The 14368-nt window shown below is 35.0% G+C and overlaps 1 protein-coding gene across 2 annotated transcripts; it reads left to right on the top strand.

The window, feature by feature from the left end:
• The first annotated feature begins 1300 nt into the window (after nt 1-1300).
• LOC114307607 (granule-bound starch synthase 1, chloroplastic/amyloplastic-like) lies at nt 1301-8760 on the top strand. 2 transcript variants are annotated; one of them, XM_082867254.1, is made up of 14 exons: nt 1301-1433; nt 1858-1958; nt 2084-2193; nt 2328-2403; nt 2584-2633; nt 2858-4133; nt 5288-6029; nt 6314-6448; nt 6535-7391; nt 7527-7615; nt 7744-7839; nt 7918-8136; nt 8240-8367; nt 8458-8760. In XM_082867254.1, exons 7-9 carry the CDS (start codon nt 5835-5837, stop codon nt 6820-6822), a joined length of 618 nt encoding a protein of 205 aa, XP_082723380.1. In that variant the 5' UTR covers nt 1301-1433; nt 1858-1958; nt 2084-2193; nt 2328-2403; nt 2584-2633; nt 2858-4133; nt 5288-5834; the 3' UTR covers nt 6823-7391; nt 7527-7615; nt 7744-7839; nt 7918-8136; nt 8240-8367; nt 8458-8760. Both variants share the same exon structure in this region, with proteins under 2 accessions (XP_082723380.1, XP_082723381.1).
• Nucleotides 8761-14368: the final 5608 nt, after the last annotated feature.

Raw genomic sequence — 14368 nt, 5'->3', positions numbered from 1 at the left:
AGATAATAAACTTACCAATGTAACCAACCTCATCAAAGCTGTTGTCATTGTCATCCTTTACTCTATAGGTATCGATGAAGGGTGAAACGGACCACAAATGCATAAACTCATAGTCTGTAATAGGATTGTTTGCAACATTAACTGATTTAGAATATCGAACACATTTGAAACCACAGAACAAAATGTTAATTCATTAGATGGATTCAAATGTTTTTCATTGAAGATGAATTGTGGGTTTATGATGGTGATGAAGAAGAATTAGGCTTTAGATTGGTAAAGAATATGTATAGATGGGGATGGAGGTAAGTGTATAATATTGTAAAGTATCATTCTAATTGTTTTCATTTGGTGGGTGAGTGTTCCATTAAAAATTATCCTTTAATATAATTTTATTTCAGTGTATAATTGCAATAAAAAAAAAAGGTGAGAATTGGGGGTCTAAAGAAATTAGGTAGGTGCTAATAGCAGCACTCTTAAAATATCTTTATTCACACCTTAACTTTCTATTACTAACCATATATTAACACACTACTAACTATTTGAATACATACTTTATAAATACAGAATTGAACAAACTTAATGTGTTTAAACATTTATATCTTAACAATGAATAAAAGTTTAATTCATTTTAACCGAACTAACTTAAAATGTTCATTTTTTTATGTATGAGCATTTAATATTTGGTCAATCTTAATAATTTGAACAAAATTATTTTATTTAAATATAAATAATCAAACATTGTGTAAAAGTTCAATTTTGATTATCTAAATATGATGAACAAACTCATTTTTCCAATATACGAACGAGATAAATGTAAGTCATAAATTAACATTTTCAATGTTCAAATCAACGTTTTCAATGTTTATATTGGAACCAACCATCTTAGTATCATCTATGATGTGCAAATCTTCAAAACTAATTGATTTCAATGTTATAAAGTCTAAATCTTTAAAGTCAAGAATATTTTGAGTTTGAAAAATAAGTATAATGGAGAAAACAATGAAGTGAGCTAATTGATAATGAATGATATCACGAGTGTATGTTAATGGTGAAGATGATGAAAAAATACAATATTTATATATTAGTTGCATTTCTTTTCCTTGTTTTCTATTGTAACCAAATAAGGAGTAATGGTTTTCATTGCATTTTCTTTTTCTCCTTCCTTATCAAATTCATGAACCAAACACGACCTTAGGTCCCATTGTATCATAGGTATAGGAATGAGATTCAAGAATGCAAACTTTCTTGGAATCCCATTAAAGCATTTGGTATACTATATATACTTTAGCTGTAATAGTCAGCTTGATTTTAGTTCTGATGCTTGAATTTCTGAACTTTCAAAGGTTTGGGGTAAAACTGGATCTAAGATCTATGGGCCTAAGACAGGGGAGGATTACCAGGACAACCAAATTCGATTCAGTATATTGTGCCAAGTAAGTTATTTGATGCAACCTGTAGTTTCAAGCCCATAATTCCATGAATGATTTTCATTCTGTGAACACTTGATTCAAAATAAAAAAGTGCAGTTGTTTTGTCGTAACTTCCTACTATATTATATATGGAAAATGATTGTCAAGCAGAAATTTTATACTGAAAACTCACTAAAAATGCTGTGGCAGTGAAATTTTTTGAAATTATAAACCATAGTGCTTGGTAGGAATATATATATATATTTTTTGTATATCATTGCTCATTATATATTAGAGAAGTAATCGGTCGATGGGCTGTCAAGGCAAAAGGTTGGCATTGTGCTCCAAATTTACATGGTTTTGCATTCAACACGAGTCAATCATCTATGTTCTTGTTTGTTTTACATAATGACCACCTGTGGTATATCATTGTTTTACATAAATGCAGGGGAGGATGTTGTCTTCATTGCCAATGATTGGCACACTTCTCTTCTTCCATGTTATTTGAAGACCAAGTACAAGCCTATGGGGATCTACAAGAATGCCAGAGTAAGATTGCTCAATTACGTCGTTAAGAATTTTAGGCAAAGAATAAAATTAAAACAGAAGAATTTTAGCCAAATGACAAGGACTATTTGTTGGGGTTTAACACTAGTACTGACAAATGATGGCAGGTTGTTTTTGGCATCCATAACATTGCCTACCAAGGGAGATTTCCTTTCGCAGACTCCTCTCTTCTCAATCTTCCGGAACAATTTAAGGGCTCTTTTGATTTTATTGATGGGTATGTATGCAGATTTGAGTACTTGAAATTGCTATTACCGGAGATGTCTTAACATCGGATGGAATTTTCCAACTAGTATGGTTTGAGAAATTTTTTTCTCTTGTCAAGTTATGACAAGTCTTCGCATGTTGCAGGTATGACAAGCCTGCCAAGGGAAGGAAAATTAACTGGATGAAGGGTGGAATATTAGAATCAAACCATTTGAGAAAAGTTAGTTATTATTGTGTTAATCCTATGTTTGTGTCTCTAAGCCATCTTTGGGGTCTTTTCACTCCAAATATCATTTGACTGGTGGTTAATGGTTTAATTTACCTATTCATTTTTTAGTACGCATTGCTTATTTTGTAGCTTAAGATCCTCATCTGCTATCATTCTTTCTTGATATTGCAGCTAACTATGACGGAAATCGATTCATAACCATTCAGGATGGTGTGTGGAAAGTAAGTCGTTGATGGGTTTATCTTAGCGCAATATTTTTGCAACTTTCCTGCATCATCTATTCAACATACTTAATAAGAGATAATTTTTAATTGCATGGAAGGACTTCAAAATTCTCTCTGGATCAGCAGATGACTTCTTTTATTGCACAGAAATTTAAAGGCCATTGATTGTGTTAAATTATAGTTTAAATTGACTTTTAATGGGCATCAATCATTTTTGGCAGGCCACACCTTTACTTCTGACAGTGGCAGTTATTGAGCTCAGTGATATTGCATTCGCAGTGGGTTCCCTTCGTCCCTGTCCATGTTAGGTGTATACATTCAAAGAGCTTGAGGATTTTGTAGTTAGTATTTTAGTGATAATTTGAAGCCCATTTTCAGGTTTTGGTGTTACTCGAGACCCTTCCGCAGTTTTCACATCTAATTTCTTTGCCATCTTAGGTAACTCTTGGTCGTCATTCTTCTGATTTCTCTCAATTGTACTTATAAATTTCTCCCATATTTATGTGATCACTTATGCATAAAATCTTCTTGTTAGTGCTTCTTGGTATGTGATAAAATCTTTTTGTTAGTGCTTCTTCAAGTACTGTTTATAAGTATTTGGTACAAATTCTTTAATTTGTGTTTATTTTGGTGAATCTGATTGGAGTTTATGTTTTGATGCAGGCATGTAGACCAGTGAATACTACAAATTTAATGCTAAGACATGATTTTTGGATATATGTTAGTTTGTGGTTAATGTTAAGACATGATTTTTGGATATATATTAGTTTGTGGTTAATGTTAAGACATGATTTTTAGATTTTGAATATGTTAATTTTGTGGGTAATGGTGATTGGATATTAATTGAATGAGAAAGTGAATTAATGTTTCATTACAGGTATTTTTTTAGTTCAATCAAATAAAATTAGCACAATTTCAAAAAAAAAAAAAAAAGAAGATATATGATGGCGCCTTTTAAACCCTACCTACTAACGGTCATATTTTTAAAAAAAGAAAAACGTCGCTAAATATCGTCAGGTGTGTTTAGTAGGATATTTGGCGGCGTTTTTAATACTAATATCACGACGTTTTTAAAACGCCACAAAGCTATAGCGACGGCCACGTCCTCGGTGTTTGGTGCTAAGCGTCGCAAAAGGAATTGGCGGCGTTTTTGGCACTCATAGCGGCATTTTTTAAACGCTACTAAAAGTCTGTTTTCCAGCAGTGTCTCTTTGAATCTAATAACCGTCTCTCTTCCCCTCTATTCTTGCGCAGGAAATCACGCACAGTATCTCTACCATTCCAGAAATCCCAATCCGTATTCCATATCGCTTTAACGCCCAGAAGATTGTCTTTGTTCTATCGTTGCATCGTCTCATCATCTTCTTCATCGTCCCTCCACCGTCGGTCGCTGAAATCGTGGAATCACCATTGTTGAACATCTGTAAGGTCTATCTTCGTCAAAATCACCTTCGACGACTATTTGTGACAACGCAACCGTCGAAATGGGCAAAAAATGTAAGCATTCTACTCATTCGTGTATTTAAACCCTAAATCTCTTTTTCAACAAACAACATTGTGAATTTTCACAAATATCCCCTGTTTCTATTCGTACAATATATAGGAATCCATATTATTCATACCCTAACCTTTAATTTGAACCCCTCAATAATAATCCCTAATTATATTGATTTTTTCAATCAAAAACATTACAGTTGCCATTATGTTGTGTTCACAACTGTGAACATTCAAATGGTTTGGAAAGATGTTAGCCAAATCAAATTGTTTTTGTTGTTGTTGTTGAAAGTTGTGAACATTCACATTGATTGAAAATGTTTGGATAATCAAATTATTCTGGATATTATTGGTGTTGTTGTTCAATGATGTGAACATTCACATGGATTGAAAATGTTTGGCCAATCATTATTTTGTAATATTGTAGATTTTTTTCCCCCTTTTGTGAATGTTTGCCTTGTTGGTATTGTTGGCTGTTAATGGTGATCCAATAAGTTGAACCTTCAATTCTTGATTATTTTACATGAAAATGGCATGAAATGAAGTCCCTGCAAATATTAGCACTATCTTTCCCCCACTCTATCAAATTGTTGTTATTAACCGTAGTGAACATTCACATTTAAAGTTCCTTGTGTTAGATGTTGTTGTGATACATAATTATGTTGTGAACATTCATTACATGTGTAAATTAATTAGACACTTTGTGAATATTAACCACTGTGTTTAGAGGAAATATATCACTTTTTTATCCCATGTTTCAAATTGTATTTCAATTTTGAGGTTGTTCTATAAGATTGGCATTGCATGATTGTAGTAAGAATGTGCATTGCCATACGAATTAGGACTGTCACAACATCCTTTTATATGTTTGTGTTAACATCCACTTGTTCTTGAATGTTGTTCATGGTTGTATAAAAATACATTGATTTTTACACACTCACACAATATGTACATTGTGTTTGTGCTGACATAGTCAACATACACATCCATGTACAGATGTGGATATTCACATCCATACACAAACTGTGGTCATTCACACCCATGCACACAACTGTGAACACGCACATCAGTGGCAATGCTGTGAATGTTCACATCTGTTCCACGATGCTAATCACATGAGCCTTGACTTAATTTTTTTTAAATGCTCCATTTTGCAGATCTTGCACAGAAGAAAACCTCATAGAGAAAAAGAGATGAGTACCATGTCAAGGAAGAAAGCCCACAAGCAAATACTAGCAGCAATGTTGACATGCGGCGTGTGAACTACATATCTAACATGATCGGACTGGTGAAATTAATGAAAAGCACCAAATTCACATAAGCACAGCTTGGCTGCCTGCAACAAACACCTTTTTGGCATTTGTTAGATGCATTGAGAAACAATGAGATCGACCTTGACAAATGCATGAAGTACGATGATGTTGTTGTGCATGTCCTACAAATGTACAAAACTTTAAAAGATGCCTTCTACATTGGGGAGAAGAAGATGAACATACACGACAACGACATCAAGCTGATTTTTGGTGTGGACTGTGGCATCAAGCCGATGGACATATCATATGGTGCGAAACCAAAGACTGGCATTATAAACAAAATGTGCAAAATGTTAGCCGGTTGACTTCAAAATGGATACGCACCCTTTTGACTGAGGCATTGAAAGACAAAAAGAAAGATGAAAACGAAGAAGTCGCCCGACTAGTCTGCATGTATGCTTGCCAAAAACTTTTTTTCTCAACAAGCGGCGAGACAATAAGATGGGGCTACTACGCACATATGGTCCCATTGGAAAGCATGCAAGAATATGATTGGGTTAAGCAAATTAGAACAACGTTGACATCCTCCATTTCCCAAAACGACAAAAAGCCGACAGAAGTCACCGGCTGTGTCATGTTATTGATGGTAAGTACCCATGTTGTCAAATGATAACACCCATACGTCCTTCAGTGTTGTTCATCTAAGCCAACTGTGAACATTCACATCTGTACCACTGATGTGAATGTCCATATGCACTTATGTTTCACAGATGTGAATGTTCACATCTATACCACTGATGTGAATGTTCATATTCACTCATGATATTCTACTGTGAATGTTCGCAATAGTGCCACTGTTATTAATGTTCACATATGTTGACATTACTATGCAAATGCTAAATAACATATGTGTTTGTTGTTTTATTGAAGTATTGGTTGTGTGAGCACACAACCATCCTACAACCACACAAGCCCAATGCCTTTCCTCGTTGTGTCAAGTGGGATCTGACTGCTTTACAAAAGAAGATGAAAACCACCTCTTTGGCTGATATTGGTTTTAATGAGGTAGAACCTTCAACTATTGATCAAAACATTCACATTATAACACCACCCAAATATATACGTTAAGTAACATAACTTTTTCATTTCAGGTTAATGCTGGCGAACTCTTTGCAACCCCAATAGAATTACAAAAGTTCAGGCGTACAACATTGAAGGTGGAGCCTAAAATTTATGAACCAGCCACAACATCTCCCAACCTATCTGACATCAAGAAAAAACAACACAATGGCAGCAACTCCCAATTTTCTCGGGATGGAGTTGAGCTAAAGGACAGTAATGAGGACATTCAGATTCCGTTTAGTAGCCCACATGATGTGAGAGCTATTGTCATAGCAAACACAAACCAACCTGATTTCATTGATGTGCTTATCAAATAAAATCGAAAGGCTTGTAGCATCATAATGCAATGGGAAGCAAAATACAAACACCTTCAATTCTCATGGGAGTTAAGGGCAAGAGTCATAGCTGATCTTGAACATAAATTGTTCAACCAGTCAAGCCCACCCAACATGAATACCGAAATAAAAAAGTGCATGGAGCAGAAGGATAAAGAAATTAAGCGCTTAATGCAGTTGGCCATCGACTTAGAATGCGAGAAAACAATTCTTCAGGACCTTTATGATGACCAGTCAGTCCACATTGTCACACAGGCTGAGGCACAGAAGCAACCCCCTAGCCCAATGTAACACAATCTCAGCCCACCTTCTAGGGTGAAGTGTATAAAGGAAAAAGATCGAAAAGAACATCGCTTGCCTGACTTCCAGTACCCAGACTTACCTGGCCAAAAACAGCCCCATACAGTTGAAATGGTTGAAGATGTGGACAAACACCCACCAGCGAAGCACCCAAAAAAATTAACATTGAGCAACAAGTTCAAAGTCTGGAGCAAGATATCCAAACAAGACAAGCAAAAGGTCCAGACTTTACAAAAGAGTGGAGGCGATGAGTAAGTGAATGTACAAACATCTAATGTCAACATTCACATTCCATAATTGTCAATATTCACCACTATGTTTATTTATTTGATTTGTTTAAAACTTTGCAATGTTAATATTCACATTGGTTTGTTTAAAATGCACAGACTGCTTGTGTGGAAAGGAGACTTGAAGTCTACACGTGTATTTTGCTGACATTGTGAACCTTATCAAGGAGGAATCGATACACAGCAATGTATGCCATTACGAAGATGATTTACTTTTCATGCATATACCCACAGAGACACACACACACACCCACAGCCACAAACACACATTGTTCACTCACCACAAATAATATAATATGACCCTATGTTTGTGCAGCTCATAGATGCATATGTCGAATTATTACATGAACAACAAGCGGTGGTCAACCCAACTTCAGATGAAGCATCATTCATCTTCACGAGCATATGCTTGGTAAAATCTATCATTCCATTTTTCCTAATGTGAATGTGAAACTTCACAGTCCATTAATTATTTGTCCAATGTGTACAGAAAGTGATACGAGAGTACCATCCTCGCAAAAGGAATAAACACATTGATGCACATGTCAAAAACTACCAAGGAGAGAGATACCTATTATTCCCATTGCACCATGACTTCTACTAGACGATAGTTGTGTATGATGCTAAAGATAATTTGTGGAGGCATTACAACTCATTGCGGCCAAGGACAGGCATACATGACCCACATATCGACCAAGCACAGGAAGTTGTAAGTGACTCTTTTTGTACACAAATATGACTTGTTGTTATGCGTTAAATGAATGTACACACACATCTGTTTGTTGGTGCCTAATTTGAAATTCCCTACACAGAGGAAGTACATCGAGAACGTTGTGCACGTTATTGGCCAGTCATCACCGCTATGCACTAAGTTAGTAGGCCAATATCCATCACAACCAATCATATCAGTTGATGTCTGTCCTCGGCAGCGCGACGACTCGTAAGCCTCACTACATTTTTTACAAATCCTCTATAATCATGATGCAAACATACATGTCAACTGCTAATCAAAACCATTTTGCATTTATAGAATGGACTGCGGACCTGCAATATGTTACATCATGCGGGCGTACATATACCATGAAGAAACTGTGGGCAGCCTCATTAGTTCTGAATGGTGTGGACTACGAGATTTGTTAGTACATAGTTTTTTGAATCATAAGAAATCAGAGCGTCATTAAAACCTATAGGTGGGGGTGTCCACCTACAAACTGACCAACACTCGATATGAATGTTAATATCAATTGCTTTGACATTTTGACACAACAACTGATTGTAAAACAATGATACAACATCTATTAATGGGAAAAAGCCACCTGTGAATTTTGATCTACCTTTGGTGTTGTTATGTTTTACAGATGTAAATGTTCACAGTTGTACCACTGATGTGAATGCTCATATTCACTTATGATATTCATACTGTTGTGTTGTTATGAGTGTAGTTTATGCGATTGTTTGAACTCTATTGTTCTATAATACACATATTTTGTGCAGGTATGTATACTTTGTCTACATGACATCATTACGGATCACATACACATGTGTGAATATTCACATTTGTTCTTATTCATAACAGTTGTGAATGTTATTCTTTTCTGCCAAATGTGAACATTCACTTATGATATTCATATACACTAATGTTTTATAGATCTGAATGTTCACAGTTGCAACACTGATCTGAATGTTCATATTCACTTATAATATTCATACTGCTGTGTTGTGGTTGGCATAATTTATGCGATTGTTTGAACCAGATTGTTCTATAGTACACATATTTTCTGCAAGAATGTCTACATGACATCATTACGGATCTCATACACATGTGTGAATTGTCACATTTGTTCTTATTCATAATAGTTGTGAATGTTATTCTTCTCTGCCAAATGTGAACATTCACTTATGATATTCATATGCACTAATGTTTTATAGATGTAAATGTTCACAGTTGCAACACTGATGTGAATGTTCATATTCACTTATGATATTCATATTGCTGTGTTGTGATGAGCATAATTTATGCAATTTTTTGAACCCGATTTTTCTGTAATACACATTTTGTGCATGAATGTACACATTGTCTACATGACATCATTACGAATGACATACACGTATGAATATTCACATTTGTTCTTATTCATAACAGTTGTGAATATTCACCCCATGTTAATCTCTATGCATGCGAAAGTTCATATCACAGTTTACATTCATGTCAACATTGACAACAATAATGTAAAAAAGTTAAACCCATGTGCGACTTTTCACATAATATGATTCGTTTACGCAAGTGTGAATGTCCACATCATGTATTCATCATTAAAACTTTAACAAAATATCAGTTTCATACCCAAAAAGAAAAAGAAAAAACACAAATCAAATACTAAGTTTGCCAAACCATTATTCTGCTTGCCAATACAACGTAATCTTATTACAACACAATGTTTGCCAATACAACACAATCTTATTTCAAAAATCAATATAAGAATCCAATGTAAAACACAATGTTGAAATGAAAAATGTACATCCTATATCGGCTCCTTGCATGATTTCAGATTATGGCTTCCTAACTTATCACATCTCCTGCACCTTATTTGCTTCAGTTTCTCACCCTTTGATGGGATTCTATTCTTTTTCGGCCTTCCGGGTGGTCTTTTCACAGTTGGCGGGTATATAATGAAGTTCGTGGGATCAAAAGGCGGCTTTTCCACCGATGTTATATGGAATATGGCACCCGAATAGGCTGCACGATATGTGTCTACATGAAAATAATGTTCCACATAATCATTGAGATTGTAGCGACTCTTTTGAATAGCAATCACAGCATGATCACATGAGAATTGGTTGATTCGCCATTTGAAGCAAGAACATGTACGCCTTGCAATATCAACTGTAACAGATGGTATCGAATGAACTTCAAATACATCCTCATTGGCTTTGCTAACTTGCCAAGACCTACTGTCGTTGAACGAATGCATAAGCATTGTTTCAAATGTAGGACAAATAAGCTCATTCAATTTGTTTGCTTGGTCACGCCGTGCAGACATTTGCCTCATCAACTGCGTGCGAATTGTGTCCATCATTTGAGTGATAGGAAGATTGCGTGCTTCTTAATCCAATTATTAAATAACTTCGCCATATTGAATGTCATCTCCTCATAACGCATGCCCCTGCACAACATCACAAACATTGTACAATACGGAATTTAATTTCTTCGAAACTGAATATGAAATTTCACATTGCCACAAAACATAAATGAAAATTCACATCGCTACCATTCTAAGCTTGAGAAATGGAATGCATTAGGAAACTACTATTACCTGAAGTATGAATTTGCCCAGTGCTCAGGTGCTAAGTCCTTGAAAAAATTGTGTGCTCGTTGTTTACCCTCCTCTTTTAATTTCGCAAGCTTTTCATGGAACCCTACCACAGTTGGCTCGTAAGTACAGCCACTCAAACTACTAACTAGGCGATCCCTAAATCCATTATCAATTCCTTTCATCCGGTCTCTTAAATTGCTCTTCAAGTGTTGTAAGCAATAGCTGTGGCGAGTCGATGGGAACACCTTTGGCATAGATTCTAACAGACTAAGATTACGATCCGAAATAAAAGTAATCAGGTGCTTACCATCGACAACCTTCCCAAGTTCGTGCAAGAACCATGACCAATTGGCCGTGGTCTCTGAATCAACAATCGCAAATGCAACAGGAAATAGATCTACAACACAACACCATTAAACAACTGTTCACAATATTCCAAAGTGAATAAAAAACAATACAAAGGAAACAGGTCATGTGGATGTTTATATCTACATTGCCCTGTTACTATTATTGTTTTTGGATTTGGATTCGTAAACATCAATGATGTGAACATTCACATTAATGTCCATTAATGGATAAACTAACATTTTCACATCAGTGTATACTAATATGAATGTTCACATCAGTGTTAATTTCTAAATCACTCATATTATGTTGTTGTTCACATCAATTTGTATTAATGTAAACATTGACACCAGTGTAAATGTGGAACACACTGTGTAATCGTCTGTCATATCTCCACACTATGCCGCTTAATGTGAATATTTACATAAATAGACAGCTAAAAAAAATACTAAACATTTTTTCCATTTTTCACCGTTGCCGCAAGTAGCTGACCTTTGTACTTTCCTTTGAGGAATGTTCCATCTAGGAATAATAAAGGCCGACAAGAATTGAACCCAGACATACACGCAGCGAATGATACAAAGAAACGACAAAACTGTTGACTATTCGCATTATAGTTAATATTGACATAACTCCTCAGATTGTAACGCATCACAGCATCTCAATACCACTGCAACTGGTCAAACGATAATGAGTGATCACCATGAATAACAGCATTTGCTTTCTCCACGCCCAACCATACCACGTGGTAACTCATATCTAGCCCACAATCCCTCTTCAAAATAGTTATTACCTCACATAGCCGAGTCAACGGCTTGTCCCTCACAATTTCAGATATGGTACTCAACACCAAATCAGAACTAACTCGTGCATTCTTCGATGTTCGGACATCTGTACCACAATTATGCACATCACTAAAACTCTTGAGGTAGAAAAAACTATTTGCTCGTTGTGCTCTATAATGTATAGCCCACAAGCAGCCTCTTTCCTCACGCATCACACACACAACAGTAACCCTTGTTGTCTCGTTCTTGACATACATAAACTGAAACCTACATTAGATGGCATACTTACATAAAACATCACGAAGTTCTTGTGCACCTCCAACAAACCATTGTCCCATATGCGTAATACCATTTGCCCAAGAGGTTGACAATAACACCTTCTCCTTATGATGGCAAAATCTCCGTAGTGCATCAATTTCTTCCTCACCCCCCACACGCAGTGACTAGAGCTACTCGACTGACCAATATCACTTTTCAACTCAACGACAACTTCTACATGTTGTACCCCCATTAATTTAGCAAGCAATAACATTTTCTGAAATTCTTCCTCATTGTCTAAATCACACCTATTAATCCCAGGTAGCCGACAGAACAATGAAATAGAACCAGCAGACAACTCAACCCATTTTTCACACAAACACTCCATCAAATGCGAATAACACAATGCGCGGGTAATATTTATTATAGTTGTACTGCAACCATATGTACACACCAACATCATAAAGGTATCCATCTTCTGTAAAAACACAACAATACAACAAATAACAATAATCCAAAACGATATGAAAATTTACATTGTGCAAAATTAGATGCCTATGTGTATAGTGCAAGTGCTAAATCCATAATGAAAACTATCACTACTATCTTTACACAACATAAAACATTTAACAATATCAAAATGACACCACCACATTAAGGTGACAGTACACAACATGCAAGCAACCCTCTATAACTTCACATTAACAAGATGTGAACATTCACATTGATACATATACTCTGAATTATATCACCCACACAGAGCCTCATTGAGCAAACATCAAAGTAAAATAAGAACATCCACATTTTTCACATAATATTAACAAGATGTGCACATTCACATTGATACATATACTCTGAATTATATCACCAACACAGAGCCTCATTACGCAAACATCAAAGTAAAATGAGAATATCCATATTCTTCACATAATATTAACAAGATGTGCACATTCACATTGATACATATACTCTGAATTATATCACCCACACAGAGCCTCATTACGCAAACAACGAAGTAAAATGGGAAAATCCACATTCTTCAAATAATCTGAATGACCTCCCATCTACGGGACCACGTAAAATGCATATAATTAAACAAACAAAGCATCCGATCCACATAAATAAAAAAATAGAGCATCTGATCCATCATACGAATCAAAACATAAACTGAACATGTATTCATAATCAAAATTATACTAACATTAATCATGCAATCCTACAATCGTCCTGTAACTAAAAAACAACTGATTTGAACTAGTTATACTCCAGAAAATGTGAAAACTGAACACCGTCCAATTTGTCGTCTTCACTCGAAAATCACCGAACCATACTACAACAGCAACAATGAAACCCTAGCACATCAAAGCCTTCGAACAAGCATGCAAAATAGAAACGTATCCATCTGAATTAAAATGATGATAAAGATAGAAACTACCAATATTGAATCAACGAAAAAAGAGGCAACGTGTTATGTGTATTAACACAATATATATATATATATATATATAAGGGCATAATAGTCCAGGTACAAATATAAAATTAGCAAAATGGACCTTATAGAATAAAAAGAAAAGTATATGAGACTAATCAGGTTATAATATTTTTTGTGGACCTAATGGGTTATAACAACTCCAAAATGGATTTATCAAGAAAAATCCCTTGCTTTATATAATACATAAGAGAAAAAATAGGAAATAGTAGATATGTAGTCAATAGAATTACAAGGACATACCACGTAGAATATAGAGCAGACATATGTGATAATTTTTCGTATAGAAGCCTAAATTAGTTGTGCTATGTATATGGAAAAAAATCAAAAAATAAAAGACAAAATGATTGAACTTAGGCCTATTTTGGAAAGTGATTTATTTTTGGGTTTATTATGAAAAAACGTGCAAAAAAGTAAAGAAAAACTTATTGTTTATTTTTTATGCTATTTCTCAAAAGAAAAATTTATTGTTTATTTTTTTAGTTATCGATCATATAGTTATTGATATCCGATTAATATGATTTTTGGTAGGCATAAAACACTCAACAAACCCTACAAAATGAACTGTTTAGATTATAAAAATAAGCCTATAATACACTTCAAATTGAGGCACAACAGTGATCCCATTTCCCCCACTAAAAGGGGAAAGACTATGGTACTTACCCCTCAAATGGTATATATACCATATACATCTTATAGTTACAAAAGAAAATAACATAATTTTATACTTGATGAGTTATAACTAAAAAA

This window comes from Camellia sinensis, chromosome 4 (genome assembly GCF_055761805.1).
Source record: "Camellia sinensis isolate YWXY chromosome 4, ASM5576180v1, whole genome shotgun sequence".
Classification (NCBI taxonomy): Eukaryota; Viridiplantae; Streptophyta; class Magnoliopsida; order Ericales; family Theaceae; genus Camellia; species Camellia sinensis.
This window is presented reverse-complemented; position numbering and strand designations above follow the sequence as displayed.

Excerpts from the sequence above, each read along its gene's own strand:
- LOC114307607 (XM_082867254.1), top strand. The coding sequence starts at position 5,835 with ATGTATGCTTGCCAAAAACTTTTTTTCTCAACAAGCGGCGAGACAATA. Across the intron at positions 6,030-6,313 it reads GCTGTGTCATGTTATTGATG|TATTGGTTGTGTGAGCACAC; the intron begins GTAAGTACCCAT and ends GTTTTATTGAAG. Across the intron at positions 6,449-6,534 it reads CTGATATTGGTTTTAATGAG|GTTAATGCTGGCGAACTCTT; the intron begins GTAGAACCTTCA and ends TTTTCATTTCAG.